Source organism: Hippopotamus amphibius, chromosome 13, assembly GCF_030028045.1.
Source record: "Hippopotamus amphibius kiboko isolate mHipAmp2 chromosome 13, mHipAmp2.hap2, whole genome shotgun sequence".
Classification (NCBI taxonomy): domain Eukaryota; kingdom Metazoa; phylum Chordata; class Mammalia; order Artiodactyla; family Hippopotamidae; genus Hippopotamus; species Hippopotamus amphibius.
This window is the reverse complement of record NC_080198.1, coordinates 81909774-81936559: the sequence shown is the minus strand read 5'-3', so window position 1 is coordinate 81936559 and position 26786 is coordinate 81909774. Positions and strand designations below refer to the sequence as shown.

The 26786-nt window shown below is 35.5% G+C and overlaps 1 protein-coding gene across 2 annotated transcripts in view; it reads left to right on the top strand.

Annotated features, from left to right (window-relative positions):
* Window positions 1-554: 554 nt before the first annotated feature.
* ANK2 (ankyrin 2) overlaps window positions 555-26786 on the top strand; it is a 235942-nt gene continuing 209710 nt past the window's right edge. For both annotated transcript variants that reach the window (XM_057704400.1, XM_057704401.1), the window contains exon 1: window positions 555-716. In XM_057704400.1, the coding sequence (XP_057560383.1) occupies window positions 582-716 (135 nt within the window). In that variant the 5' untranslated portion in view covers window positions 555-581. The remainder of the gene's footprint in view (window positions 717-26786) is intronic.

Below are 26786 nucleotides of genomic sequence, written 5' to 3'. Positions count from 1 at the left end.
AAAAACAAACCATGTAAGCTAAGTGGATCCTTCTTGGTGTAAGCAATTACAAAAGTAATCTTTACCTGTTATGCTAGTGAAGCGAGGTCATTAGCAGCCTTAGTGTTCTGTGTGAGTAGAAAGACCGAGAGGGAGGAAATCAAAGGCATTCACTGAGTAATGCAAAACCTCTCGTGTGTAGAGACATGTTACACAGCAGGAACGTAAGTCCATGCGTAAAGCAGGCTGCTCACATGGTGAAAAACAAAACAACACTGCCCCTCCCCTGCTCCCCCTGGCCTCGCCCCCCTCACTCCATTGACATGCATAGCTGGCCTGGTAGGTGTAAAAATAGACTGGCAGTGCCTGAATTGGAAATGGTCACTGAAGGCAGCCTGCAGTTGCTGGGGTTTTGAGTTCTCTCTGACACCAGCAAGCCAGCCAGCAGATGGGGAGAACTGGTGAGGGGCGTGTAGGGGAACTGAGCAGAGGAGCCAAGGGTCGTCTGGATGAACCATCCACGTTAGTGTCCCTCTGGGAGCCCTGGACAGAGCACAGAGGGCAAGGACGGGCCCACAGACAGCAGGAACCGTAGACCTGAGATGGGTAATGCAGCTCTCTGTCCATCTTGCCATGCGGATAAGAGTGTGAGAGCACAGGGACACTTGCAGGAATTGGACAAAACCCCAGACTATTATGGCTGTAACAGCGAGGACACCAAAGAACTCGGGGTGCAGGTAAGTTCTAAGTCAGAAACCGGAGGAGAGGAGGATGGTGGTATAAGAATCAACATTGGACCTCATTGGTTAAACCTCCAAACTTCCTGGAAGGAAGTTGACAGCATAAAACCAATGTGATCAAACCAGCTGACTGCCTCTGATTCCGTGGCCTGCTGCTGTTTCCTCTTCGTGCTCTGCAATGTTCATGTTTGTTCCTTCCGAGTTGGCTTTAGCTAAGAACTGACATTTGGGAATAAGCGAGGATGCTGTCTCTTTAATTTAAAATTTTGTCCAAAACTGAACATATATTTTATTATAGAGTGGCTTGCAGCAATATTGCAGAGCTTCACTTACATTCAGGCTGTTAAATTATTTTGCCTGTTTATATATTCATAGTTCATTTTTCATTAGGATTATTTTTCACTAGGATTGAAAAGCACGTGCTAACTTCCCAGTTTCAGCCTATAAAGGCATTTTTCTTCTAATATTTAACTAACTTCAGTGAAAAGCCCTTTAAATACTGTTCTGATTATGAGAATAATATTTTGTGCAGAGGCCTAAAAGTAGAGCCATCAAACATCTAAGTTGACTTTCAGACTTTAATAATTCAGTCATGGTATGTTCCTCAAAATGGTTACAAAGGCTTATTGTGATTTTTTTTTTTTTGGAGGGGGAGGGCCAAAAATCTTTCTGAAGTATTTTGATTTTCATATTTGCTGGAGGATAAAGTTTATCTTTGATCTGTCAGATGCGGGAATTTGACCTTATTGCAAGTCATTTATTTGAGTGAAGCCATGAAACTAAAATAAGGAGGATTTCTGAATCAGAGAAACATGCTCTGTACTTTAAAGTCTGTGCCTGATATTTCCAGGACTTGAGGTGACTCCCCACTCTCTTTGGCTTTTACTCTGACCTGGATGAATTTCGTAATTTTGTAGCATTGAAATTCTGTCAGACCACAGTGAAACTGAAAGAGAAACTAAGAACTCATCAATAAAAACAACGTGCAGAGCTAATGTTTGCAGTTAGCAGCGGTGAAAAGAAAGTCTGTCAACACTGTAGTGCAAAACAAGGATGGTGCTTCCAGAATTGGAAAGAAGCCTCCCCAGGCAAGAGATTAAGCAAAAAGGTGGAGACAGAGCTGATCCCTGGGGAAGAGAGGGCACTTGCCTTGACAACCTCACGACCTGGGTTTGTGACCGGGGCTGTTGCAATTCTCATTCTGGGTTCTGGTTTATGATTTAAATTACCCGCATTCAACAGGAGTGTCATTTGGGATTTCTGAGTGGCCACTTCAAGTGCAGTTTCTGGACTGAATGGGCAAATAAGAGTGAACTTTTGACTAACTGTTTAGTAGCTCTACAAGCTTGCTTCGTTGCAGTATATTTCTAAGAATATGCAATATTCTCTAAGAAGTGACTACCTTACTTAAAAGGTAGGTTCTACGATTTTTTTTCATTAATTTAACATTTAGACCATTCTTTTAAATGCTAGTTAATAATTCCCTCAATATTTTTATGCTACACAAGTGTATTCCATGTTTTCATCTCTTAAAAACCATTAAGAAAAATGTAAGGCATGAAAATAAATTAGAGGTACTTTAAAAGTTAAATATAAAATCCATTTTTAAAATGTAAAGAACAGAAGTGATGATATTTTGATGCACTGATAGTTTCTTTTAAGTAAAGAAGAGCAAGATTTAGCATGATTTGGAGATCCAAGGGCTGAAATAAATTCATTCAAAACTTTTGAGTTCAGAAAATGATTAAAAACTTAATTGAGTGATAGCATTCCTTTGTTAAAATCCTCCTATCCCTTTTAATATAGATATTATCCCTGAAAAAATTTGAATTGATTTTTAAAAAATTATTACAATCTGATTTCTCTGAATTAAATAATGTGCTTATAACCTGCTGATCATTGAATAAACTCTTCTGTCAAAGATTTTACAAACAGGAGCATATAACGATTGTTGTGACATGGAAAAGTATGATAGAAGTGGAAATATACCTTTTGTCTACTTTCTGAAGTGATATTCTACTTAGGATTTCACCACTTTAGACATGGGCAAAAAAAATAAAAAGTTAGTTCTTAATACCAAGGATGACTTAAGCAAAATATGTGGTTCTATCTAGCTTAAGTCCCCAATTTAAGAAATCTATCATCTTTCTTTACTTTTAAATGAGTACTGTGAGACTGAAGTCACTTACTCCTTACATCATCTAGATGCATTTCTTAATTAGTCCCTTTTCATCATTCATGCTTGTCATTTATTAATGATTAAGTTAAAAGGCTCAGAACTTACTAACTTGTATTTTCATAATAATCTTTTTTTTGAGGGGAAAAACAGAAACAGAGGACCTTAGCACTTTTTTCTTCTGGAAATTAACTTAGAAATGTTTTATAGAGTTTATTGTGTTTGGGGGCCAAAATTTTCAAATAAATAAATTTCTAGCTTTATTAATAATCAGAACTAAACTCATGGAAAAAATATAAATTTAAAGTTCTAAAACTGCTGGGCTTTATGTAAATTAATACTTCATTCCTTTCTATAAGTTTTATTTAGAATTTTGAATATTCTGACATTTGTTTGTATATATAAGTATAGCAATGAGGAATAAATCAGGTACCAGGAATTGTGTTGGAAGTAAGCAAACAAAAATAATTTATTCTAGAACAATATAATGCTATGTGCATATTTGAAATTCCATGTAATAGGCTTATACATTCTTTATAAGATAAAAAAAATCAGACCAGAATAATTTCCAGATATGTTACATAGTTAAACCCAGAAATTATACCAAAAAAAGTAGAAAATGAAACTAAATATTATTGTGGCAATATAATAATTTCCTAAGTTTTAAAGAAACTTTTAAAGATTATAGCAAAAACGATGAACAGCTAATATGCCACAGAATTTAAAAATTCTATAACTGGACAAATAATATGTTATTTTATAGTGTGTATACAAATTAATACTTAAATTCCAGAGTGAAGTTCAGCGAACTCTTTCTATAAAGAGCAGACAGTGGATATTATAGGCTTTGTGGGCATGTGGTCTCTCTTGCTTCTCCTCAGCTCTGTTGATTGTAAAGCAAACACAGCCTTAGACGGTAGGGAAACAAATTGACTTGGCTGTTTTCCAACAATTACTAAATGTTTCTATTATTAAATTTTCAATTGCTAAATTTTTCAGTTACTAAATATTAATTTTAGTATTCTTTTTCTATTTTCTAAAGATATACATTAAAACAATAATAAAATATTTTGTCTGTTAACAAAGATTAAAATATAATAATATTTAGTCTTAGAAGAGTGTGTTGAGACTGGTAGACATTCCTGGGTATGCTGTAAATTTTTCTAAATATCTGGAAAGCAATTTGGAAATACATTTCAAACTAGTTACAGTGTCTCTTTTTCATTTTGCTAGTGCAGTGAGGACTCTAGTAGCAGGGAGGTATTTGCATGGAGAAAAAGAGTAGGCAAACCTTTGGGGCAGACTCCCACCCCCAACCACAGGTAATGAACTGCACTGGACTCCAGCCCCTGTGTTGTGAGTACTCCCAAGCCCATTCCTCCCTTCACTAAAACTTTAAGGGCACGAGAGAACTCTACCCCCAGAGACCTTATTCCAAATCTACTGAGAAAAAATGTCTGCTTTCCTAATGAAGATGTAAGACCCATGAACATATGTTAGGGTTTTCCTCTGAAACGTGATTGCGTCTTACATTAGTCCTTAAAGGACTCCAAGATCTGCTGTTATCACAATCAGCTTGACAGTTCCAAAAGGAGGAAGCATGTGGGGCAGGAGAGAGGTGAGAACAAAATTCTGCTGTATTCAAATTCTTATTCAGAGTAAGTCCTAGTAATAGTTCTAAATAAATCTGTTGAGCACAGAAGGGAAAATTGCATCGTCTTTCAGATACTTTTTATGCAGATGATTGGTATGTACTCGTATATTCCAGGCTCACTTATGGAAGAAGCTCTCAGAGATGCCTTACCGAGTTTGTCCTAGATCCTTAGGGGAGCTGTGTCTGGGACATGCAGGGGCTAAGTGGGCTCCAGAGAGATGGCTTCTTGACCATGCTTTGGTTAAGTGCAGACTAGAACAGCATCAGGAATATATCTTCATTTCTTGTTCTTCTTGGCTTGTATTTTTGTCATGACAGCATTTATAGATTTGCATATTGGTCTAAGTGTTCTCTCTGTTTTTCTTGTATCAAGATCATGTACTTTTCATTGTATTATTTCTTTACCATGTCAGATTAATTTGCTTTGTCCCAAGAGCAATACCATAAATGATGCTTCATCAAAAATATTACTTAGATTATCTGTCCTAGCTGATTTTTAAATTATGATATCCTCCTTGTTTTACCAGTTTTTTCTTGGAGATTTTAATTTTCTTCTTTCATTTATTTAAACATTTTTTCCCAGTTATAGTAAAGATTTTATCTATTTTATTTCAGCCTTCTTGTTATTGTATATATTTTCTTGTGACCTTAGCCCATGAGCAGTGAATTCTGTTATTGTGAAAACAATTCAGTACTTTTCTGCTGTGCTGAATCAAAAGGTAGTAAGTCAGTCAGCAAATATGTATTGATTATCGGCAAATAAATGCTGGCGATATGTTGATGAGACAGAGTCGGGAGAGACAATCTTCAGACATGTGTAAGGAGGTGGGGGGAGCACGTTGTACAGCTGACGTAGGAATGTGCTGGTCGAGTCCAGAAAAGCAGTGTGGCTGCAGCACCATGAACAGAGAAGAGAGGGGCTGGCGGAGCGGTGTGAGAGGCAGGCACAGGCCTACCTGGGAAGTTTAGACTTCTTGCTAAATGTAGTGGGTCCTGGTAAAGGTCATTCAAAGTACAGTGGGAAACCTCTGGAGGGTTTTAGAGAAATAGTAGAACCCCATTTATGCTTCAAAAGATCTTTCTCGCGTGCTTTCTCGTCCTCCCTCCTTCTCTGTGTCTTTGTCTCTCTCTCTCTCTCTGGCTCTCTATCTCTGCTTGGTGAAGAATGGATTCTTCATTCCATCAAGGGAGGAAGAAGGGAGGCCAATTTAAGCTGTCCCAGAAATCCCTGAGGTGAACGGTGATGTAGGATTAAATTAGAATGTTAACAGTGGTGGTGATAAAAGTGATCAGATTCTGGATGTATTTTTGTTTTTATTGAAGGATTGTTTTGGCTTTTAAAAGAAAGAGAAGGGGGAAAAAATGGAAGAGAAGGGGTTATTGGCTTAAGCAACTGGGTACAAGATGGTGCTACTTACTAAGGTGGAGTGGTGTGTGTGTGTTTGCATGCCTGTGCAGGTACATGCAGTATGTATGTGAGAGAAATAGAAATGATTCCTTATCTGTGAAACACACAGTATGTCATGAGAGTTAAACTTTTCTTTAGTTTTGAGTTCTAAGAGGATATAAATAAGAGACTTTAAATGATATTGTGAACATTCTCTTCGGTAACCTTTTTTATAACTGCTAGGAGAAAACTTTCTTTGTAGTTTTGTTTTTAACCCTAAAAAGATCCAGGAGTATAATGAACATCCTTCTAGTAAAGCATTTTTAAAAATATGACATGATATAGAGCAGAGTTATGTAACTTGTGGATGATTTATTTAAAGATAAATATTGAAAGAAGATAAGATATGGCTTCTGTCCTCTAGGAACTTTGAATCTAGTTATAGAAGCAGGACTTATCCACATGTAATCACTTAGCTATTAAAGTCAATAGAGTAGGTGGCTGTGTGAGTGATGAAAGGAGTACCTAAAAGATGACAAGGAAGGAGAGGAACAGTACAGACCATAGTGTTTTGGGAATGCCTTTTGGACAGGGCTGAGTTATAGCCAGTATGGAGCAGAACAGCTGTACCAATTGTTTACATTTTGAAATGATTCCATGCAGACTAATTAAATAGCTGCTTCTAGGAACCCACCAAACTGCTCCTTCTCCTGTGGCTACCTGGAGCCCATCTCCACGATTCCCCAGTCTACTTCCAATCCCAAAATAGCAAGTAAAGGAATAATGCCTGGACCAGCTAGGAGCCTCCAGGAACATGTTCCTCCAGTGCTATAGCCCGTGTCCATTGTGATTGGTTGGCATATGAACTGTACCAGTTGTTAAATATTTTGCATATCCATTCTGCTAATCGAGAAGTTGGAGCTTGTAGTAGATTTTTAATTTTTTATTTAAATTTTTTTTATTGAAGTATAATTGGTATACGATATATTATGTGTTTCAAGTATACAACATAGTGATTCACAATTTTTGGACATTATACTCCATTTATAGTTATTATAAAATATTGGCTATATCCCCTGTGCTATCCTTGTAGCTTATTTATTTCATATACAGTAGTCTGCACCTCTTAATCCCCTACCCCTAATTGCCCCCACACCACTGGTAATGACTAATTTGTTCTCTATATCTGTTTCTTTTTTGTTATATTCACTAGTTTGTTGTATTTTTTAGATTCCACGTATAAGTGATATCATACAGTATTTGTCTTTCTCTGTCTGACTTATTTCACTTAGCATATTACCCTTCAAGTCCATCCATTTGTTGCAAATGGCAAAATTTCATTCTTTTTTATGGCTGAGTTTTAGTCCATTGTATAGATATGCTAGTCTACAGTAGATCTTGGAAGCAGAGTACAGTCTTTGTCCCTGCTGGGAAGAAGGCACATTCAGTAAGCATATATTGAGCATTTATTAAGTGCCAGGCACTGGGCCTACCAAGATGAATAAGACATGTAATCTTGGCTTAAAGGAGTATAATCCAAGGATGGACAAAGCAGGGGTCTCAATATTGTGTTACAGTGTGGTGAGAAAGCACAGGGTGTTACGGAATACCTAAGAATGACAACTCAGTCTCGGAGGGTTACAGGAAAGTCACATCTTGAAATATTTTGAGCACATCACAAGCTGAGTCTTGGAGTCAATAGAAACATTAGAATGATAGAGCAGCATTGTATAAATCCCCATGGCTGTAACACCTCGTTTTTATTGGCCACGTGTGGAATTCATGAAATTTGGTTAATATACATGGGATCAGACTGTCAAGAGCTTTGTAAGCCAAGCTTCAGAATTTGGACTCTGTTCTACTGAAAGACCACTGACAAAGGCTGTTTTAAGAGAACCAAGTAGGTTGTGATTTGCATATCAGAAGCTCCACTCTCTTTGAAGTGCCTAATCAAGCACCTAGTACCTAACAGATATTCAATAAGTGTTTTTGGAAAGCATGAATAAATTAGTGACTAAGAAATCACCCAAGATAGCAAATCTAGTTGTGGGCATTTTTCAGCTGTAGGTGACAAGCCTCCAGATGAAACCAGTGGCTGTGAAAATTGAAAAAGTGATAGAGATACAAAAGACATTTCTAAAAATATTTAACAAACCTGGAAAAACTAAGAATTAAAACTAAGAAGTTTTAATTATAACCTGCCCCCCCCCCCAAAATGTACCCTACTGCAAGTGCACACACATTACTGCTGTGAAATTTTAATTGTATAAAACATATTTACTATAATAATTTCTTGAATTATTGTGCATTCCCTATATGAAATTGTATGCAATGGATGCCTTTCAGTGAAAGATTACACTGTGATAAGAAAAATTATGATAATATAAACAATCAATATCTAATACTATTTCTATTATATTTTTCTTATGAGGTTCAGCCAAACCAAACATAATTTGAACTATGTAATAATTTTAAGTCTTTCTTCTGCTATACTTAATAAGATTGGTTCTACTGGATATACAGTGGTTTTTTTCAAGGTCACATGTATGGTAGGGCTGAGAATACTCTGTAAAGAGAGAGCTTTCTTTTCAACCATATTTTGCTTCCTTCCCACACAGACGTGCTGTTTCTTACCCACTTTCAGTTGCTGTTTTGGATTGAATACCCTTTTAATGGGTGAAACTTAACATTTATTTGGCATAAGAAATAGCTATTGGTTTTCTGGTTCCTTCATTTTCATTTAAAGGTTTCTCTTTGACATTGGTGGCATATTATATTACATTTGATTGTCAGACTTTTAAGAGTTTGGCTTTTCAAAGCTTATATTCTTGTCATATTTGTGTGAGCTTATGTGACTATAGTAACACTGTTTTGTACCTTTCTTTAAAATTTGCTTATAAGAGGTAAAAATATTACAACGATCATCGGAAGTATAATTATTTCAGTGGTGTCTTTGAGCTAATGAATTGCCTCTAAAAGCTATGTGAAAGCCAGGTGTTGGATAGTAGAGATTGTGAGTTAAACAGTGTTTTTGATGAATTATAAATGTTGGTGACATATTGTTTATGTTAAAGCTTGGATTTTTTTTGTACTCTTTACCTGCCTCAGTTACCAATGAGTTTCAAAGGGGGCCTTTGAAGTATAATCTAATGTTCTACTTGATACTGTAGCAATTTCTATATCTAGAATAGCAACTACTAAATAAACATATCATGTACTTAAAATTAAATCTCTAAGACTGATAATTTGTCTAATGAGGTATTCTCAGTTTATCATGGAAAAGATAGCTCCAGGCAGAAATAATGTGTTAAAACTATAGTTGAAATCTCTTTAGATTTGCTACTTTAGAATCATATCTTTCCAGATCATCAGCTTTCTGAAGGAAATTAGTTAGCAAGTAGGTACTAAGAGATCTAGTAAAACAGAAGGACGTAGTAAAATTTGTGGCTCTTTTCTTTTTGAAAACAACTGGTCTTCACACCTTATTTTTTCTTTAGATTTACAAAAGGAAAAACTCATCTTTCAGAAGTGAAAGACATTCAACAGTTTCCTGTTAGTGAGGTGTATGTTTCACAAAATTGTCCATATGTCTATAATACATAATTATTTCTTTAAAAAAATGGCTTCTCATATTCAGCTTCTTAAGCATTCTTACATCATACATTCTGACTGCCTAAATGATTGAGGATGACATCAGGGATAAAGTGTATTTGGGTTGTGCAACAAATACATGGAATGAAAGGTCTAGTTAATCCCTTATGTCATCACCTCGCAAAGTGTGTTCCATGAACTGCCCACATCAGAAGAATCACCCGGGGTGTTTTAAAGTGATGTCACTTGCTGAGCCCTACTCCGGACCTCCAGAATTAGAATCCCCAAGGTGGGAGCCAAGAATATTTATTTAACAAGATTAAGCATGATCTCTAAGTAACTCTTAAGTACATTAATGTATGATAACCACTGCTTTATGTTCTAAGAGGTTGACTTTATTGAAGAGACGGGGCTGAATATGTAACAACTGCACATAAGGGCATAAGAGTATTAAAATCCTTCATATTATATTAAGTTTCTTCTAATCCAGGCTAATTCAACTGATTGCCAAATTCTATTTACTGGCAATTAAAAACACCAAGACCACACAGGGCACATGGAGACAGAGGCTGTTCTGCCAATGATTGGGGCCTCCTACAGTCCTATGCATTATCTTAGAAGTAAGAATTTGTCTGCATTGTATTGCAATGGAATTTTAAACCACAGTACTTAAAGTAAATTTAACCTCCACTTCCTAAAACTAATAATTGCTGTATGCTTATATACAGTCCTTTCATCTTTTAAGTTTGTAAACTCCCATCAGAAATCTAGGCACTGAGGTACTATAAGATGTTGTTATGAAAATGTGTCCCCCAATTATTTAAAAAGCAGAATTTCATTCCACTGTTGAGTAGCCAGCTTGGACAGTAAGATTGTTCTGAATGATTTGATCCTTTCTTGGAATTGAAGTCCAGTACAATTTCCTGGCTGAATTCCACACTTCTGCCTAAAAAGTCATGCAGCATGTGAGAGATGATTAACAAAGTTCTTCGGGCCTCATTAAAATTTCTTAGTACATCAACTAATTTGAGGTGTCAAATATTCATCGATATATTTTCACTTAAAAGAATTACATATATTTCTAAAAGACCTCTAAAATTAAGTATTAAATCAGTTTCTTTCAAGAAAGTAAATAATGAATTCCATTGTTTACATGCTCTTTTTTTCTTTAGCCCTTTCTTTCTTTTGTTATATAATATATAAATACAGATTAAAGAATCAGTCTTTTCTTTGGTGTTGATTTGTCTAAACTCACCAGTTAATTCTTTGAAGAATTAAACAGGGATCCAGGTGGACATGTCAACTTCCATTTCTATCTAAAATGTGACCCCAGCATTTAGAGCTACGTGTCAGACCCTAGCCATGACATTGTCAGCCAAGTTATTGATCTTGAGCTGCTTTCTGGTCTACCCCTAACCACTTGATTTGGCATGGGGACTAGATCTGTTCTACTCAGGATCAATAGTTGACTTAGATGAGGAAAATAGCGGGAGAATAAAAAATAAAGAAAATAAATAAATGAAATGTAGAAATGTAGGGGAGGTTTGATGTTAATTATTAATAATAATAGCTATCATTGATTGAGCCCCTGTTATTTGCTGGGTTCTGTAATCGTGCTCTACATACCATTTGCAGATATAAATTTCATTTATTCCTGATGATAGCTCTGTGAATCAAGTATTAAAATTTACTTTGAGTGTCTGCTATTCCAATGTGCTTTTCTTAGGGATTTTACATATATTACCTAATTTAGTCCATATAATCCTGTACATTTTATAGACAAGTAAAAGGCTTATTTGGGTTTAATACTTTGCTCATGGTCACACAACTCATGGTAAGTGATAGAACCAGGATTGGAAAGATAGCTTTTTTCTTTCTTCTTTTGTTCTCTTCTCTTGTGATTTGATGACTATCTTTAGTGTTATGTTTAGATTCCTTTTCCTTTTTTTAGACTTTTGGTCTGTGGTTACTATGAGGATTTTTTAATAGCAGTCTATACATATACATGATTGTTTTAAGTTGCTAATCTTCTAATTGCAAATGCATTTTAAAAGCCCTGCATTTGTACTCTCCTTCAAAAGGTAGTTTTAGGCTCATTATATTAGACTAATTTTTGAAGAAAGAAATGTAAAAAGGAGACAGAGGCAGTTAAAAGTGGGTTGAATGATTTTCAACAATTGAAAAAAATTGCCCACTTGGAAAATTTCAAGTAAGATTGTCGCTTGTGCCCCATACCAAAACAAATTTCAGGTTATTAAAAATTAAATGGGGGGCTTCCTAGGTGGCGCAGTGGTTAAGAATCCGCCTGCCAATGCAGAGGTCACGGGTTCGATCCCAGCTCCAGGAAGATCCCACATGCCGCGGAGCAACTAAGCCCGTGTGCCAAAAAAAAAAAAAAAAAAAATTAAATGGGAAGAAAAGTAATTCCTTTTTAAGCCAGAAAAAAATGAAGGGAAGTATTTCATTGATTTCAGGGTTAGAAGGCATGAAAATAATGTAATAAAAATAAGTAGAAGTTTATACTTTTCCACTTATAGAAATTAAAACTTCTAAAAGTCAAAAAATATATTAAAGAGAAAATAGCAAACTTTCAACAAATATGACAAAATGTTATCTTGTCTATATGAATTTTTAAAAATAAAAGAGATGTTTGAAATTCTGAAAGGACAAAGTGCGGACAAGTCAAGACAAAAATTGTAATAGACATTAAATGTATGACAGCTTTTAAACTCTTCAAAAATGAAAAAGGTAAATCAAAACCATAGACATATCAATTGAGCATGTGATTGAGCTGAGACAGGCTCTTCCACAAATAGTTATGGTAGTATCTTTTGCTTTGGCTTCACTCAAGGATAGTTTAGCAATATTACAGTATGTACCAAGAATCTACATCGTTTGACGTCATTATTCCACCTTTAGGAATTTAGACAATAGACATAATCAAGACAAGGGCAAAGACTTATGTACATAACTTTTTGTCATAGCATTCCTGACAACAATGAAAACAAAGGCACTAGTTCTACAAATAATTAGGGAAAGCTAAAAACAATTGTAATCCATCTGTGAACACTATATGAGATTTAGAATATGTTTCATAACTTTTGAATGGTGAAGACAATACTTATTTGGCAATGTTAGTTTTTAAAAGTAGAAGACAGAGTATTATTATTCCAACTTTGTAAAAATATTATTTATATGCACAGATACAGTATATGTGTAGAAAAATTCTAAAAGAAAATGCATCAAAATATGCAGTGTTAAGTTTGAGTAATGGGACTATGGCTGCTGGCTGATCTTTTTAAATTCATTTTTTAAATGTTCTCTGAGAATATGTATATGATTTTATAATGATTCCCCTCTGTTTTTTAAGAGAAGGGGGATTGTAAGAACAAAAAAGTAGTTGAGACTTCTCTGGTGGCACAGTGGTTAAGAATCTGCCTGCCAAAGCAGGGAACATGGGTTTGGTCTCTGGTCGGGGAAGATCCCTCATGCCTGGGAGTCACTAAGCCCCTGTGCCACAACTACTGAAGCCTGCGCCCTCTAGGGCTCAAATATTGCAACTACTGAGGCTTCATGCTGCAACTGCTGAAGTCCACCCACCTAGAGCCCCTGCTCCGTAAGAGAAGACACCACAATGAGAAGCCCACACACTGCAACGAAGAGTAGCCCCTTGCTCGCCGCAACTAGAGAAAAGCCTACACACAACAATGAAGACCCAGTGGAGCCAAATAAATAAATTAATAAAATAATAAAAAAAGAAGAACCTAGAAAGTTTTATAGTTTTAGATAAATGCTCTGATGGAATACATATTTCGGTATTCTTTAGGTTTCATAACAAATTATTATTTTATTTAATTTTCTACACTTATTTAGCTTTTCAATTAATTTGGAGGAGAGGACTTTTATGAGTACATTTTATTAAATTTTTACTGGGAAAATAAGATTTACTATGATCATTTTTTATAGGTGTAATCAACCTTTAAATAGCAGGTGTGGTGATTAATTAAGAACAGCTGAGAGAGTTTTCGTCCACCTTGGAAGCAGTCCAGGTTTAAATCCCACTCAGGAAAATATGTCAGTATGAGCTCGTAAAAGTCTGCATGCTGCTTTAAAAACAGAGGAACAAATGTTGTCTTTGAAGCCTACCGTGTTGTGGAGCTTGAAATTTTTTTTCTGTGCGTGGTAGTAATAACAATGGTGATGGAGACATTGCTCTAGATTCACTCGTCGAGTATAATATGCATTAATATTTTAAAGTACTATAACTGAGTCCCTGAAAGTCACAACTCTTGAGTTAGCAACGTTAAAGAAAAGAAATCTTGTTATTCCAGAACTGTCAGTATACCATATGTTCAAACTTCAGGCCCTGCACGGGAAAGGGGAATTGAGCATCAAGGGCGATCAGAACATGATCACTGAGACCAGGAATGTGACTGCAATAGTTTTTCCCCAGAACAGGAAGCAGCAGACACTTCTGTAGGTCATTCAAGAGTGGAAAGGTATTTGACACCTTTGGGCGGTGCTAGGGAGGTGGTACCACACGGTGGTATGATCATGGCCTCTGGACTAAGACTGACGGGATACCAATCACAGCTCTGGTGTTTATTACCAAATATCCGTGGACATAATCAAGACAAGGGCAAAGACATATGTACATAACTTTTTGTCATAGCATTCCATCAGCTTTCTGAAGGAAATTAGTTAGCAAGTAGGTAGTACTTGTCCACTGTTTTCATTACTGTAGCTTTGTAGTATAGTCTGAAGTCCGGGAGTGTGATTCCCCCACCTCTGTTATTTTTTCTCAAGATTGTTTGGCTATTTGGGATCTTTGTGTTTCCGTACAAATTTTAAAATTATTTGTTCTCATTCTGTGAAAAATGCCATTGGTATTTTGATAGGGATTGCACTGAATTTGCAAATTGCCTTGGGTAGTATGGTTATTTTAACAATATTAATTCTTGGAATCCAAGAACATGGTATACCTTTTCATCTGTTTGTGTCATCTTCAATTTCTTTCATTAGTATCTTAGAGTTTTCTGAGTACTGGTCTTTTACCTCCTTAGGTAGTTTTATTCCTAGGTATTTTCTTTTTGATGTGATGGTAAATGGGACTGTTTCCTTAACTTCTCTTTCTGATATTTTGTTGTTACTGTATCAAAATGTAACAATTTATGTATATTAATTTTGTAGCTTGCAACTTTACTGAATTCGTTGATGAGCTCTAGTAGTTTTCTGGTGGCAGTCTTTAGGATTTTCTTTGTATAGTATCATGTCATCTGCAAACAGTGACAGTTTTACTTCTTCCTTTCCAATTTGGATTTATTTTATTTCTTTTTCTTGTCTAATTGTTGTGCCTTAGACTTCAAATACTATGTTGAATAGAAGTGGTGAGAGTGGGCATCCTCATCTTGTTCCTAATCTTAGAGGAAATGCTTTCAGCTTTTCATTGTTGAGTATGATAACTGAGTTTTTCATATATGATGAAACATCTTTTGAATGAAAATCTCAATATCTTTTATTTTATTTTATTTATTTATTTATTTATTTATTTATTTATGGCTGTGTTGGGTCCTTGTTGCTGCATGCGGGCTTTCTCTAGTTGTAATGAACGGGGGCTACTCTTAGTTGCGGTGTGCGCAGGCTTTTCATTGCGGTGGCTTCTCTTGTGGAGCACAGGCTCTAGGCATGCAGGCTTCAGTAGTTGTGGCTCACAGGCTCTGGAGCACAGGTTCAGTAGTTGTGGCACATGGGCTTAGTTGCTTCAAGGGATGTGGGACCTTCCTGGATCAGGGATTGAACCTGTGTCCCCTGCATTGGCAGGCAGATTCTTAACCATTGTGCCACCAGGGAAGTCCCGAAAATCTCAATATCTTTTAGTTTCACAAGTTTGGGCCTTTAATTAGTAAGACAAATGTAGCCTGCCACCTGCTTCTTAGTCAAGGACCAATAATAAGGTTCTATGGTCTTAGTATTTAAGAAAAAGTTGGTATATCAACTAAGTTAATTTTGGTGGACAAAGGAGGTCTTTGGGGCTACAGTTTAAAGCTTTGCAAAAAAAGTTCTAATGCTTTTTTTTTAATATGCAAAGTAACCTAACTTTTGTTTAGCAATTTCTAAGTTTAATTTTTGAGCAATTAAAACTAGAATAACTTGTATCTATGTTACCTGTTGTCAGCTTTGCATAAGACTAAAATATATGAGATTGCTCTTCTCAAGGTTCTGTTGTCATCATAATCATCTTTATTGGCTAATATATTTTGGGCACTAAACTAGGCTTTGGAAATTCTAGAATTACAAGACATAGTTTTCGTCTTCAAGTGAAGTTATAATTTTGTTCTGACTTGTGGGATATATGACTCTCTCACTCTCCACACACATTCTTACACACACCACACATACACATATGCACATATATGATGGTTTAATTTTACATGTCATGTTGCAGGTAGATATTTATATAAGAATGTAGAGGTGGAATTGAACATATAGTTTCCCTGAAACTATGTATTTGTATATGTATTTTATAAATTTATTTATTTATTTATTGGTTGCGTTGGGTCTTCCTTTCTGCACATGGGCTTTCTCTAGTTACAGGAAGTGGGGGCTGCTCTTCATTGTGGTGCATGGGCTCCTCATTGTGGTGAATTCCCTTTTTGCGGAGCACAGGCTCTAGGTGTGTGGGCTTCAGTAGTTGCAGCACATGGGCTGAATAGTTGTGGCTCACAGGCTTAGTTACTCCCCTGCCTGTGGTATCTTCCTGGAGCAGGGATCGAACTCGTGTCCCCTGCGTTGGCAGGCGGATTCTTAACCACTGAGCCACCTAGGAAGCCCCTGTATGTGTATTTTATATGTATAATAATTCTAAAAGAAAACAGCCTCTCTCCTCTGCATCTTGGTCAGAATAATTTAAACACCCTAATGATCTCTTTTATTTAGAAGTTAGTCTTATTGTAACTACTGGGGATAATGTAATATATTACTGTATGTTGTTATGCATTCAACATATTCCCCTCTTCTTTGGATAATTTATACAATAATAAAAGCCTATGTTATTGCTTTATGTAAAGTTTCCTCCCCCAGAAAACAACAAAATTATAGTTTCTTATTTCTGAGAAACAGGATACTAATGGTTCTGTGTAGTTTGTATCCTTATGATACCATTTATTTCTATATTTAATTTCTTTACTGATGTCATAGTTGGCAATTATCTGTTAAACTAATTAAGGTCAGAGAATATTGAGCTCCATAGCCTATGTAATCAATTCCATTGCTAAGTACAGTTGTTTTTGCATAATATCAACTGTAAGATAATGATACAGATGGAGGACATCCTGACCTGTTATTCTTTATTCATGTGCCCTTAGGAAGAGTTAGGCAGTATTTGGTTTATTGTGGCTATCTAATAGAATTATAAAGGTGAATTAACATAACAAATATAAATTTTGCTAATCAGGATTTTAAATCAAGTTTTAAAATTTAGTGAATCTGCAAAAATTTACTTGATTCACCAAACTTTTAACTAGATTAATTCGGATTGACCAATTCTGCTTCATGTGTCTATTTGACCAACTTCACTTTGTTGAATTTCTTCCTTTATTTTATTTCCACAAATATTTTTTGACCTACTCTGTGTTGGGCCCTGTGTTAGGCAGTGAAGACACAAAGATGAGTGAGTCACGGCCTCAGCTACCTCAGAAGGCCAGCCTAGTTGGGGAGATAGATATGTAAACATCCTCCTAGAGCCATTCACAACATCTAGTGCAGTGTTGTGCTTATCACTAATAGTCAACAAACATTTATGAATGCCTGAATTCTCAGGGTGTTATGGGACCTCAGAGTAAAGGAACTTGGTCAAGCTTGAGAGGAGAAGAGTAGGCTGGGAGGGTGTTGTGAAGAATTCATCCCAAGCCTCTGGGAAATAGACCCACAAGATCCACTAATGCAAATTCCTGTAGAAGTCAAATAATACAAAAATCATCTAATAGAGAATTCTCCATTTCTCATTAAACCTGGCTTAAGCTCGATTTTTTTAAAAACGGTTTTGGGCATCTGAACCAAAGCTTAGTTTCATGAAATAAATTAACCCTACTTTTGTTTTTAGTTATGTTTAAATTAGGAGTTTTCTTACTTTTCAAAATTCTCTTTGGAGTTGAGGACAATACTTTTACCCCAATTAATGAAAGCTGCCTCAGAAGAAATTCAGATACTCTCTGAAACACAGTAATAACTAGAAGGGGTTTTTGTGGACCGATTTCCAGCAGACGGATTATGTAGTATAAGCTAAAATGTTAAAAAAAAAAGGGGGCAGTGCAAGCTACAAATACTTGATTTGCTAGTCTTTTTCCACTCCCCTGCGTCATGTACTGTAATGAATTATACATATTCTTTTTTAAGCAAGTTTTCCATTCTTTTTTTACATTTCAGTGTAAAGTTATGGAAGCTCTTTACCTTGCATAGAGTTAGTATTGAATAGCTCAAACCATTCTAGACAATTGCAGTTCATAGCACAGGGGTAAATTTAGAAAGTTACAGCAGGTCACATCCACTGTGGATAAAGCAATAGCTCAGTTGTGCCCTGGTCTTATAGGGAAATGTCACCTGCTGAGCTCATGAGAAATCTCCTGTACAGAATTCTGTTTTGGTCTCACTGGTGTATATGTATACACATATACTGCAGTATATATATATATATCTTGCCATTTTTATTTTATCAGCACTTCCTGGCATTTCATGCGAGATGTTGATAGGTCAACAGTATTTGCTTCCAGAGGCAATACAAGAAGTGCTTCCGTATTCCTAAGAGTTTTATTAACAAAGAAATGGTTAGAAATGAAGCAAAATCCAGTATCACTGCAGGAAAAACAGACCATTTCCCAGAGGTTATGCTGTGGTCTCTGTCTGTGGTCCATATCCTCTCCTGGACTTTTTTAGTCTTGCATTCTCAACACACTACCATGCCGTGATAGCGCATCAAATTTCACCAGACCGAAACCAAACTATTATGTTCTCTCCAATTTTAGGGTAGTCTGTTTCCCCAAATTTCTGGTCTTGTTTAGTAGGGTCGCTCATCACACGCCAAAGCTAGAGGTTGCCAAGTTTTCCTTAATTTCTCCTTTTCCATAAATCCTTAAATTCAGTTTCCCCAAGTTTTATTGCTTCTTTTCCCTACATGTACGAGAAATTGTTTCTTTTTTTGCATTGCTGTCCCTGATACACTGCTTGCCAGGGCCGTTACAAAAGTATCCCAAATTGTCTCACAGACTCCATTCTCTTTCCTCTCTAACTCGTTATGGGGTGATTATTTTAAAACAGCATTCTGATCTTGGCTTTTCCTGTCCTTTCACCTAGAGGGTAATGCTCAGTCTTCTTATGGCATTTAAGAACATACATGGTCTGGGCCCTGCCTTACTTTGAGAATTTTACTTTCCCATTTCCAACATGATCTTTACAATTCACACACACTGCATTTACTTATAGTTTTCTGCATACTGTGTCCTTCCCTAACACTAAGACGTTGCACTCACTAGTCCCTGTGCCTGCTATGTTTTCCACCTAACTTATCACCAGGAACTTTATAAAATATTATGTTGGTATTCCTACTCTATATCTAAATGTAAAATATATTTGTAAAACAAAGCAAGCATCTATTGCTTGGACTATTGTCTCTAAATGAATCTCCCTGGATCCACTTTTGCCCATTCTATCTAATTTATGGACTATGTTGCAGCTGAAAAAATTTTTTAATGCAGATCTTAAAATCTTTTGAGGGGATGGATCATGTTTATTTTTTATACATTTAATCCCTTGCATCTAACACACTGCCTGGCGTACAATAGGTACTTCAAAAACATTTGTCTTAGCCTGAACTAAATACCTTACTGTTGTTAAGAGCTGGTTAAATTATTTTAACTAATTTTTTAAAATTTATTTTTTATTGAAGTATAGTTGATTTACAATGTTGTGTTAGTTTCAGAAGTACAGCAAAGTGATTCATATATATATTTATATATACACACACACACACACACACACACACACACAGATATATGCAATATATTACTTTTTCATTATGGTTCATTACAGGGTACTGAATATAGTTCCCTGTGCTATACAGTTGGACCTTGTTGTTTATCCATTCTATGTATAATACTTATTATCAATATTATCTGTTGTTTGACTAATTTATTTTCACTGTTTCCAAACTGAAGCTATGATTTTTCCAATATATACATGTTTGGATAAGTACAACTATAGATCTTTTCAGAAATTTAATCAAGTTAATAAACTGAGTCAAACTAGAAGTTGTTCACTTCTTATACAGTACACATATTGCATATTCTTCAGGTTTTTTAAAAATTTAATTTAAGTTTTAAAAGGTTTGTTGGCATTCATCATGAGCCAGCATGGTGAGGGTCAAGAAATGAACATAAAAATGATTTTATATATTACATTTAGCATAATGAATTTTTTTTAGAATTGGAATTTTGCTTTCCATGTAGATGGTCAGAAATGTGAAAAAGAGTCTGAAAGCCATGCATGCTCCTTTGCAACCAATATAGTGTGGAGAATGGGGTGAATAAACAATTTCTCAGAAATTATATGCACATTAGAAAGATGGGCTTTTGCATTTTACAAATGACAATGAACTTAATAGCAGTTTAACCAAAGGGACTAGAGACACAAATTATATCTAATAAACAACATAATTATCATGCTGAAATTCCTGACACCCAGTAATTAGAAAGATTTCCAAAAAAAAAATAGAAACTCCAAGGATGGCACAAATAGAGTTCTTGGGTCTATTATTCCTATAAAATTAAATATTGTCTTGGGACAAAAAAATGATACTAGAAAGTGGTGAATTCAAATTCTTATTTTATTCTGGAGTAGACATTGATATTGCAGAACTTGTGTACTCAAAAAAGTAAAGTAAAAAAATTGAATTAGCAGCTCAATTTTGATGCATTTTCTTTAAATTATTCTTTTTTTGAAAATAGTATAATAAGAGAGTTCAGAATTACATTTAAACAAGTAGAGTCAGGTTGTCACTGTGTGTGGTTGCTAAGCATAATTAAGTGATACCCCTTAGAAAATCAGTCTGACTGACAGCTACAGATGTACCCTGGACTGTTGTAAATAGAGAGCCCTTCTATGTTTCCATGTGCATCTTAACAGGGCTACACTAAAAGCAAAAGCATAAGGATAGAAAAATATGTGCAAGTTCTTTTAAAATAGTGGTCATATTATAAGCTAAGCCATTGTGAAGCTTTCATTGCAAGACTGTATTTTCTTGTTGTTCAACCTTGAATAATTTGATGCAAGAGAAATAGTCCACTTTTTAGTGTACGCAGTATGTGGGTGTGCGGTCAGCGCCTCATCTGTGCTGTGTCACGAAGCTGCTTCTGATTGAGTGATGTCTGCTTCAGAGCAGATGGTCTGAAGATGAATAATCAGACCAATGGGGATAGAAATTCAGTGCCTACCTCAAGGGGGCAATAGTAAATTAACACTGTAGGATGCCTGGCATAATAAAGAATTGATGAAAGATATTTTCACTTGGTTGGGTTTTTTTTTTTTTTTCATATCCTGACAGTTCTAAAAGCCTTCAGGGGAGACTAAAACCTAATTCAGGTCCATTTATCCTGATCCTTAAGTATAGCAGTGGAATAAAGTCTAATATATCTTTCCCTCCAAATGCCCTGTAATATTTTAACACAGTGATTAGTCAGGGAATGAAAAGAATTTTGTGTAGAGAAGATTTCTTAAAGAAAGAATTAAATAAACTATTGTTACCATATTATATCAAAAGCTCTCTCTTTTTTCTCCTGACCCAAGTGTTATTATAGTATGTTATTATTCATTTGTGAAACTTGCTCTTTTTATGATGGGCCAAAGGGAAATTCCTTTGCAGATTTGTGTATATGACATAAAAGCTTGATAAGCTCTTCCATGTTTGGCCTATGTTGATTTGAGTTTAAGATGCTGACAGAACATTTTTACAGAGATGTCCAGCTCATTGAAAATTAGGAAAGGTATTAGACCTGGGATACAGATTGTTTTAAAAATAATGTTTCATTATTTTACATACAATACCAGTTGGAGATCCCAAAGCAATAATAGAGAACTGTTTAGAATTCAGTCGTATATAAATGTGGTATGTGTTATTAAATTTCTATTGTGGAACTCTAAATTTCATTATTTTTATTGTTAGCATGTTAAATGCAGATATCCTTATTACTTTAGCTATTGAAAATATTAGGGAATATTATGGAAAAACTATAATATTCAGTAATAGATTTGTAAAATATTTTGCTTGCCTTTGCATTGTTTTTTTTAAATAAATTTTATTTATTTAATTTATTTATTGGCTGCGTTGGGTCTTCATTGCTGCACACGGGCTTTCTCTAGTTGCTGCAAGTGGGGGCTACTCTTCATTGTGGTGCACAGGTTCCTCATTGTAGTGGCTTCCCTTGTTGTGCAGCATGGGCCCTGGGCACATGGGCTTCAGTAGTTGCGACACATGGGCTCAATAGTTGTGGCTCACGGGCTCTAGAGCACAGGCTCCATAGTTGTGGCACAAGGGCTTAGTTGCTCTGCAGCATGTGGAATCTTCCCAGAGCAGGGCTCGAACCCGTGTCCCCTGCATTGGCAGGTGGATTCTTAACCACTGCGCCACCTAGGAAGCCCTTATTAACTTTTTTAATATGAGCCTCAAATTATTTAATCTGATGTCTGACCTACAGCTACGACAAAATGTTTCCCTTATTAGTCTGATTTTCTTAGATTTGTAAATGTTGTGGAGGAACACAGATATTTCCATCTACAAACTTACCATTTTCCCATTTAAATTCAAATAAAAATTGACATGTTGTATTTTGTGACAAAACTTCTGAGTTCTGTAGGCGTCTTGGAGAGTCATAGGCAGAACATATGCCTAGAATACAAATAATCAAAACCTGTTGATTTTCCTGCCTTAGGAGAAGTTGCTTAAATTTTCAATATATGATAATGTTCAGTAGGAAACTGAGACTTATAAACACTTAAGAAAGTTTCTACCTATCTTTGTAAAATTTCCCATTTTAGTGAAAGTTTTGATGTCATTGTAATGACATCCGTATGAAACCAAACTCATGTCAGCAAAACAAAGTTACTTTTCAAGTCAAACTTTTACTGTCTCATAATATACTAACTCAGGAATTCATATTTCTTATGTTCAATAATTGTTTTAAAATGAATATATATAAATATATAAGCGTTTTAAAGTTTCAAAAGCACAGAGCATGTGAAATATAAAATCAATATATATCACAACGGTTTTTTCTCATTTAGGGTTTTTGTTCATACTAGTTTGTGTTCTTGCATTATTTCTAATTTATTGAGAAAGGATATTGTCACATTATTAATATTTTGATTCAGTTTTCAGAAAATTGAGTAACACAGTAAGTGAGTATGCAGAAATTTTTTTAAGATATAAAATTGTCTCTAACAGCTTACTTATATTTATCCTAGAAGACTTAACAACTGAGATCTCTGAACTAGATCTGGTCTTCTTGGATTTGTAGTAAATATTTTTGAATAGCAGAGGAGTACTATTTGTACAATATAATAAAAGGGTGCTTGAGAATTTGACTTAGTAACAGTCTTCTTTTGAGTTCAAGAACAAAGCCGTGGGTACTTAGTAGTCTGCATTTTCTCTTAAGACTGTGTGGCACCTTAAATATGTGCAATTAGGGCTTCCCTGGTGGCGCAGTGGTTAAGAATCCGCCTGCCAATGCAGGGGACTCGGGTTCGATCCCTGGGCTGGGAAGATCCCACATGCCACAGAGCAACTAAGCCTGTGTGCCGCAACTACTGAGCCTGTGCTCTAGAGCCCACGAGCCACAACTACTGAGCCCACGTGCCACAACTACTGAAGCCTGTGTACCTAGAGCCCGTGCTCCAAAATAAGAGAAGTCACTGCAATGAGGAGCCTGCGCACCACAATGAAGAGTAGCTCCCGCTCACCACAACTAGAGAAAGCCCATGTGCAGCAACGAAGACCCAACACAGCCAATAAATAAATAAATAAAATTAAAATTAAAAAAATATATATATGCAATTATAAGTTACATTAAAAGTCTTGCATAATATGAATAGTCTGCATTAGAAAAATTGCCTCCATAATAAGAAAAAGATACTGCTTTTGAATACTAACTTTTTCATTTATTACTCTCCAGTGATTTTGTCACTGTTGTGTCAGTTAGGAACAACTTATTTTTCAGTGTCACCATCTTTTGAAAGTAAATGTTTCATGTAATCATAACACATACAGAAAAAATGCATAAATTGTAGTGTTTATCTTGATATTTCCCACAAAGTTCACATACCCGTTTAACAACACCCAGAATGAGCAAGTAGAACTTCAATATTACCAGCAACCAGAAGCCCCTTTCTGCCTTCTTCCAGAAACTACTATCCTGACGTCTAAAAGTATAGATTAGTTTCGTCAGTGTTTACACTTTAATAAATGGAATCATAAAGATGTCCTTTTTGGGGTCTGACTTATTTTGCTTAGCATTATTTTTGTGAGATTTGTCAATGTCCCATGTGGATGTGGCTCATTCATTTCCGTTCCCACTGCTATATAATATTCTAGTTTGACTCTCTTTTGTAGTGTAAGAATTGTACAGGGGATTCATAGATCTCGACGTAGTATTGAAAAGTATTCTTAATGCTTTAAAAGGGATGGAATTGGTATGCTATAGGCAGTTTTTTCTTTTCATGGATGATAATCTCAGGGAAAACACTGATAATGAAATAGCGTGCTAGTGAAAAATCAGTGTCAAAATGTCATGCTAAGTTGAGGGAAAAAAATCTTTGTCTTAATATAAAAGTGTAATTTCAAATGATTTCACATATCAAAAAGATATTTACTTAAAATATGCAGGCAGAATTTAGATATTGTTTTGATACTAATTTTATGTGTCAATCATTAATTATCTTAAGTAACATTTTATTTTATTTTTTAAAAAACACACTTATTTTATTATTATTATTTTTTGGCTGCACCGTGTGGCATGTGGGATCTTAGTTCCCCAACTAGGGGTCGAACCCTCAGGTCCTGCATTGGAAGGGCAGAGTCTTAACCATTGGACCACCAGAGAAGTCCATTAACTAGCATTTTAAAAGTAAAAATAGAAACACCTATATCTGAATCAATCTTCTTAAAATATAGGTCCCTGAAGTAAGAACAATCTTTAGAGAACTTATATTAATCCTTTCTGAAGATAATAGCTCCTTCAGCATTTCCCATTTAGTAGCAATGTAAAGAACTATTGAAATGACACTGAAAATGTCACTTAATCAGCATGTTTGAGCTACAGTGTACAGACTTATAGTTGATAGCAGTTTTTGTTATTAGTGGCCGGCTGAATTGAAATTAAGTAGGATTTCGTAGCATGAAGTGTCTTACTTGTCATTTACATGTTCTAACCGCAGAAGGCAACTTGTGGATTCTTTCTAAAATATTTCAGTACATCTAGCATGCAGTTCTCGGTTGCCCCCCAATTTTTGGTTTATGACAAGATACTGATAACAGTTTGAGCTGCTGAAAGAGCTAAAACATTTAAACAATCTAGCGTCCCTGTACAGACGTATGATTATTTAAGTAAAAGCATTCATGTGTCACAAAGAGTGTTATTTAAAATCTTCCTCGTTGAAGACAGACCACACCCAGTTTTGGCTTCTTTTTTGTCCTTTTACACCTGCACGCCGCGGAGTGTTTTCAATTACTCTGGTCTTCTGGCAGCAGCCTTTTTATTTAAAGAAGATAATGTGTTTGCATCTATCCTTTGATTTGCCATTGTTGTTTTGCCTTTATCATTTATAAGAAAAACTACAATTATTTAAAAAAAAGCTCGATCAGTGTCCTCCATGCCTGTCATTGGGCTAATAAGCACTTCAAATCTTATTTCAATCTCCCAGCAACTCTATAAAATACATTTATTTTTTGATCAGGAAATTAAGACCTGTAAAGACTCAAGATCATACAACTAGCGATTTACTGGACATGGTTTTGACTTATCCAGCATTCCTAGGAAAAGACCTGAGGAATTGTAGAAATGTCCCTTATTTCATGATGTTCATATTAAGAGTTTTCCCCTTCAGTGATTTTAATACATTTTATTTATTTTGTATTACTATAAAAATGTGGATCTCGGAGTAGGCAGGTCAATGACCCTGTTTTTACAAAGGAATAACTGCATCCTAAGAAAATAAGCAAATTCCCTAAATACCACAAGAAGCATGTGCTTTCCTATGGTTAATATTCGTGGCGGGTACAGGAGAAGCCAGAGGCTGCGGTGCCCCAGGTCACTCACTAGCCTAGTTAAGCCTGGTGGCTGATTCACACTAGAGGATGTGTGCTTCTCAAACTTGAATAATGTATTCCTCTCTTTTGAAGTATAAAAAAAGTTTGTGACCTCCAGTGTTGTTATTTTTATTATACTGTTATTTATATATATATATTTTAATTAAAAATTGTGTTTTGGGGGGGGTGCCGTACTGTGCAGCTTGAGGAATTTTAGTTTCCCTTAGCAGGGACTGAACCTGGGCCCTCTGCAGTGAGACCATGGAGTCCTAACCACTGGACAGCCAGGGAATTCCCTATAGTGTTCATTTCAATGTAAAAATCAAACTACATAAAACTCCTTAAACTCTTAGAGCGTTACTAAAAAGAAAGTTTTACAAATTAAGCATGAACTAGTATTATTCAAATAAATAATACCAGTGTAGCAGAATGGATGGGATTGTCTAAAACTAAATCACAGATGTTAAGTTTAATAGCAAAAAGATTTAACCTCAGATTTTCTATGATATATTTACGAGTTTGACTTAGATGAAAATAATATGGAGCATACATTTTTATAAGCATGTTGTACAACCATTATTCATACATTTAAAGTTTTGTTTCCTACTTCAGAAGAGTAAAACTTAAAGCTGTCAGAGAATTTTACAAATGCCAGTGTTAATGGCATGCTATTTGATAGTCATTTAAAGCTCTCTTCATTTACTTGGAGATGAAATTAGTACTGTGGTAAAAATGTGTACCTAATCCAAAAACAGCTGCAATTGGGAACTGATAAACCTTTTACTCTGAATTTTCTGTTATACTCATTGCTGATAGTCAAGGCAAGTTGGACCATACGAAGATAACATCTGAGCCTGTTGTTTATTTGCTCTGATGAGTCTCTGTCCCACAGCAAGACATTTTGCATATCA